Source organism: Mizuhopecten yessoensis, unplaced genomic scaffold (genome assembly GCF_002113885.1).
Source record: "Mizuhopecten yessoensis strain PY_sf001 unplaced genomic scaffold, ASM211388v2 scaffold1313, whole genome shotgun sequence".
NCBI lineage: Eukaryota > Metazoa > Mollusca > Bivalvia > Pectinida > Pectinidae > Mizuhopecten > Mizuhopecten yessoensis.
This window is the reverse complement of record NW_018403984.1, coordinates 647,053-653,052: the sequence shown is the minus strand read 5'-3', so window position 1 is coordinate 653,052 and position 6,000 is coordinate 647,053. Positions and strand designations below refer to the sequence as shown.

At 40.8% G+C, this 6,000-nt stretch overlaps 1 protein-coding gene across 1 annotated transcript; it reads right to left on the bottom strand.

The window, feature by feature from the left end:
• Positions 1-1,933: 1,933 nt before the first annotated feature.
• Positions 1,934-3,184, bottom strand: LOC110459229 (zinc finger MYM-type protein 1-like). Its single transcript, XM_021511393.1, has one exon. It carries the CDS (start codon positions 3,182-3,184, stop codon positions 1,934-1,936), a length of 1,251 nt encoding a protein of 416 aa, XP_021367068.1.
• Positions 3,185-6,000: the final 2,816 nt, after the last annotated feature.

Sequence of the window (6,000 nt, the reverse complement as noted above, 5' to 3'; positions counted from 1 at the left end):
CCTTAAAAAAATAGGATTTAAGAAGGGCTCAGAAGCCATTTCCCGTGTTCTGGCATTGGTTTATTAATTTGCTCCATTAAAGAAAATAACACATGACGTTTGTATAATAATTTTAATTATTTGGTAAGGAAACTTTTTATGCTCCATATGGGAATGGGGCATATATTTCAACGGCTCAAGACGAGATTATATTACCGAGTGGGAATACCTTTTCCTGGAGTGCTGATCGATTGGACTACTTTTAGCTTTGAACTTGCTCCTATTTCATTGCGTATGTTTTCCTCTTGATACTAGCGGGGCAATTTAATCAATAGAGTCGTCGTGCAATTAAAGGGGCATCACGGTGAAGTAACTTTATTTTTTGTCTTTTTTTTTCAAATACTACATAAACAAATCAAGTGAGACTCCTTATGGATAATAATGATCGGATTTGGCTGAAATAGATTCATAAAAATGATTAAATCTAAGAAAATCATCGATATTTCTACCTGTCTGACCAACGTTTTGTTCAGGGATTTCCCTCTACTAGCGCATGCGCATAGCACACCATTTTTTTGTAAACAAAATGACTGGCCGTGTGAAGTAAGCGAAAGAAAAGTGTTGTACCGTGTCAGCTACGAAACGCAAAGTTGCCAAATGGTCAAAAGATAGCACAAGAAGTACGTTACGGAATCATTATTGCAGGTGGGCAGTATTCAAAGGAGAATATAACTGCCGTAGCAGTTAGTACGGTGCATGTATTCTTCCGGATAGCCGGTTAAGCTGAAATGGAATCGACAGAAATGCTAGCGCTGTTTATGTTATGAATAAATATCTAAAACTATTAAGCACGCTAGTATCTTTGTCTGAGTTTGAACACAGATGAACTTAGTTTAATATGTTAATGGGCATGTATTGGAGAGAGTTTACTTTGTATTTCTAAAAATATACAGTGGTTTATGCGAAAGGAAGGGATACGTGACTGGTTAGTTTGATTTTGCCATGAGGCCCTCCAAGGGATAACTGTTGTGATGGCCCACGGCGTATTTTCTGGGTCACCGAGATACGTGTTATCGAAGTCCGTGGATTTACATTACCGGGTTCAATAAAATGGTATGATTTAATTATATTGCTGAATTAAACGATTATTTTTGTTTTTAAAATGCAAGATTTAAATTAATACTAATATGAATACCCGGCCTCCTCTGCCCCGGCAATATATAAAAAAAAATTCAGAAAGGTTTTTCCCTTGGTCTAGGGAAGATGTTTAGCCCCGTACCATCTGTACCGGCCACATTCCGGTACTAAATTCAATAAATATTTAAATATATTTACTTTATGTTTATGCCTATTATCATTGTTGACATTTAATTGTAAATGTATGACGGGAGAAGGCTGTGATAAATTGTAAAAACTTGTGCCCCATTCCAGGTTTAATTTTATTGGCAACAAATTTATGTTTAAAGCTAAATAAATTTAAATTCTGAACATTGGCAAGAGTGCAATTAACTTCTAATGATGAATAATTACTGTTCAATAAGTTTGAATACAGAAATCATATAACTTGGTTTCATAGTGCGGTAAGAAGTTGCAGTTGCCTAACGGCCCCTCTCTGGGGGCCCCTTTGAAAACCGTTTACTGCCTAGTCAGCTGACGTTATCGGCGCTATTTTTAGCAGGGCTTTCCCGAACAATTCAAGTGGTCAAACTGGACATTTGGAACGGACTAAGAATATGGGGATAGCGAGGTAACATAAGAGGAAGTGCATACAATACATACATTCATTAAAATAAAACGCCTTTTGACGTGATGTCCCTTTAACCATAGTAACCATATGGGCAGTCAGTATTTTTAACATATAGGGGGAAAGGCGTCAGAACAACACCAACCACGCTATATGGAATGAAAACCTGCGAACGTCTTAACATACCGGCAAGTCGCAGCCATTAACTATTCAAAATACCTTTTTTCGGTTTTTATATGCAGCAAATGTGTTGATGACATCCTCAATGTTCACATGCGTTTCCCTGTGCACATGTAGCACGGCCAATGATGACAAACGGTCCTGGTGTGTTGCTGATCTTAGATACGTTTGTATTCGCCGAAGGACACTGAAAGACCTCTCGGCTGTCGCTGTGGAGACGGGCATGGTCAGGAGAACTAACAGGATGTTGTGAATTGACGGATAGAGGACAGGGCTGGTCCGATTGAAGGTATCCACTAGGGTTTGCGGCTTATCCTCTACTATGCGCCAACGTGTCTTCCACCTGTCAACCTCGCTCCTGAAGTCCGCAGTATCGTTTGGCACATCGCTCTGGAAGGATTGGTGAATGGCAACAAGAGCGGGATCATCGAGTTCTCCCGTCTTTGCCGGAAGCAGTTGGAAGGTCCTAAATCTTGACTCTGCTCCGAGAAGTCGGTCTTCAATCCCCATGATTATATGATCTATGAAGATATGATATAGTGACCTTCGCCAGTATTCTGATGGATTAGCAGCAGGCACGTTGTTTCGATTTTGCTGGCGTCCGACGCGTCGTGGGATGGAAGGTTCTATGTCGTGTAGGCGGCTGATCCTGTTCGTCTCGTCATATATTCCCGCCAAGACAATGTCGTTGTTACGCTCTGCCCGTAGTGTTGCCACCACGACACGACATTCTTCCATGGCGGACCACATGTCACATGACACGCTCTGGAGGAAGATCGAAAGGTGTACGACGATTTTCAGAATTTGCTTATCGCACACATAGAGCCCAATGAGGAAAGCATACCTAAGCATGGAGTTTAGGTGGACTCCGGCCTTATCGTTGTTTTGTCCACGGAGGAACTCCAACGTGTTAACGACCACTGGCAGGGCGTTTTTGAATGTGGTCAGTGCATCAGCTCTTGCAGTACATCGTGTCTCGAACAGCTTGACCAATTTTGTTTTTCTCTCCTGGTTGACCTGCACCTCAAGGTTTCCTAACAGTTCGTCCATAAATGCCTCCATACGTTTGGCAGAGTAATGGAATGCAAAGCCAATCTCCTGTACTGTCGCCATCATTGTTCGGACACAGGGTTCCTTACATGAATGGACGACAGCAAGGTTTAGGCAGTGCGCTTTACAATGTATGTATGTGGCATCAGAAGCATGCTGCTTCATTAGTACCTGTACACCATTGTGCCGACCTGACATATTACTCGCCCCATCATATCCCTGTGCCTTCATCTTGCCAATGTCGATACTTCGATCCTGTAAAAATGTCACAAGGAGGTTGCATATCTCCACTCCTTTTAGGCTCTTGGCATGGACGAAGCCCAGAAACTGCTCCACTACCTCTGCACCCTCTGGCTTAATGTCAATGTAGCGGACACACTCACAAAGCTAGGTAACTGTGGATTTGTCGGTCGTCTCATCTGCATGTAAAGCAAAGTACTTTGCCCTTTGACACCTGTTGATCAGACATTTCGATACTTCCTCAGCGCAGAGTCCGATAAGCTCGTTTTGGATATCAGGTGAAGTGTATTTTGCAATAGGTGTCGGGTTTGCCAAGTGATCCGCCAAAATAGCATCGTCAGCAGCAAACGTTGTCAATATGTACATCAAGTTACTCTTCTCTTCTGTCTGACTACGCAGCGGAATGTCTGACGGGAACAAAGCAGAATAACATCTATGATCTTGCGCAAAATGTGTCTGTTCCGTCGGACATCTATCTGGTGGGATGATGAAAGAGAATTTTGTATCGATATGATCCTTTTATCACACATAATGTCCTCAAAGTTGACATCCATTTCAACAAGGCCATGGTGTGGCGAATCATTGGATAGGTGACGTTTTACGAGTTGTGGGAGGTTGGACCAGTCCGACACAGGAGAAGAATAGCCAAACGTTTTCCATTTCTGGTCATTTTGTCCGAACACAGAACAGTACACACAGTATAAACAATCTTTTTCTATGGAGTACCTCAGCCATTCATGTGTCGTGAGCCATGTGTGATTTAATTTTTTGTTTTTAGCACCAATATTCATGTGAACATAAGTGGGACAGGACAGGATTAGTCATATCAATTTTATTAGGAGAAGCAGGTGTATGCAGTAAGATGTTGTGTATATATATTTTATGGTTATTTGGTATTCATTTTTTTCTATTTTATTTTGATACGCATACGCACTTAGATTTGCCGATCGTACGAAACCTGCGATCCGACTAACCCCACGCTCCTCTACATTTTCCACGTCGAGTCTCTTCTACTATGCACATTTTGAAAACGTAAGTTTGGATTTTATGTATAGCACAAATTGTTCAAGTTGACTTTTAGTCAGATGTTTAAGCTCTCGTGTATATATATACAGGTCGTTACCCACAAGTCGATGATAATATCAAATATCACCACCCATACACTACATAGAGCGACCTGCAAACTTAAAAGTTAAGATAATAGAAAATAAAAATGAACTTCGTCCTACAAATGTATTAGTTTACACAAATTTACAGAGACAATGGAGGGGGTTTAAAAGAGGGTGTATACGATAATACGAATTAATATTATTAAAACAGTCTGCAAAGAACTTTAAAAGACTAAATCAGGCCGCACCATATTTAAAAATTACAGATTTTAACTGCATTTTAAACTAAGCCTAATTTCGATATAAAAAAGACGACTGTCGTACCTTGTAGGGAAATTAAAATCCCTTCCCTTTTCCCATTTCAGTCGGAGAAGATCCGTTTTGGCTTTACTGTCGAACGACAATTTAGTCAGGGTGGTGTGGAGCCAGTAGTGGGATAGGTACAACTGTCGATATGTCGGCATGTGCCCCGGAATCGCCAGGGGTAACGTCGGGACTTTCAGCAGGTGCATCGTCTTTGGTTTTTGGTTTAAAAAAGGAGTCAATTTTCCTTGTTTTCTGACTTTTCTCCATGTTTGTTTTTTGTGTAGTAACAACTTCCTGTAATACTAAATTTCGACCAAATCTGCCGCGGATGCATCCAGATCGATTCGTTACGTGTCGCAGATGTATTGTCCAAAGCGAGATAACTCTTGTTTATTAGCTAACTAAGAAACTTAGCATAGGTTTTTCTAAAATAGATAATTAATTGACAGCAAAAATCTTATCTGGTTTACATAATTAATGTATTTTAGGTGGTTTGGCGTACTAATATACCTCAATATTTTTACTGTACTTAATTTTTTTTAAGTGTACGCACGGGCGTTTCTGCGTTATGGCTGCTACGCCTATGGCTAGTGGTAATTATTAGACAAATTGCAGCTAGGGTATCAAAACAAATATTACATTGCTTAAAACAATGTTAAGTACAAATACCGGCGCGGAGTATGTATTTCAGGGAGTCTTCCATGCTCAAAATCTTGTAGATGAAAAACAGCTTGACTATTTCCTGGAATTTCATGTTTGTTCCTGAATAGCGCCATATTGCCAAAATAGTTGGTATCAAGCGCTAATTTCTTAAAAAATAGTTTAGGCCCTAAATGTTAATCACAGAACTGCAGTATATGGAGCTGCTGCACCGGTAGAATCGACCTTTCGAAGGGTACTCGTAGTTGATCTTTTGCGAGTTTGATTTGATTTTGTTTAACGTCCTATTAACAGCTAAGGTCTTTTAAGGACGTACCTCCATGTGTGTGATGTATGCGTGCTTGCGTGTGTGTATGCAGGAGACCGGGTATGCTGGTGTGCTTGCGTCCTTCTGATAGAGCGGATCAGATGCCGCCTTAATAGTGCTATCTCACTGAAATGCCACCCCGAAGGCAACCAGCACAGCCTTCCGTCCGGTCACATTATACTGACAACGGGTGAATCAGTTGTTGCCATTTACCTAAATGCTGATCGTTAAGCAGGGAATAACAACTACCATTTTTAAGGACTTTGGTATGTCCTGGCCTTCCTCATTTTGGCGAACGCTCAACATTCAAGCCAAAAGTGAGGTATTGCCAAGCAAGGCGATAGGAAATAAAAGGTAGGTAGAAGTAGAAAGTAAGATAAAGATACCAAATATTGCAATGGGCGCAGCAGATTAATTTTGGTCCC

Bases quoted from the DNA above. Each gene is read 5' to 3' on its own strand.
- LOC110459229 (XM_021511393.1), bottom strand. From the start codon at position 3,184: ATGAAGGCACAGGGATATGATGGGGCGAGTAATATGTCAGGTCGGCAC.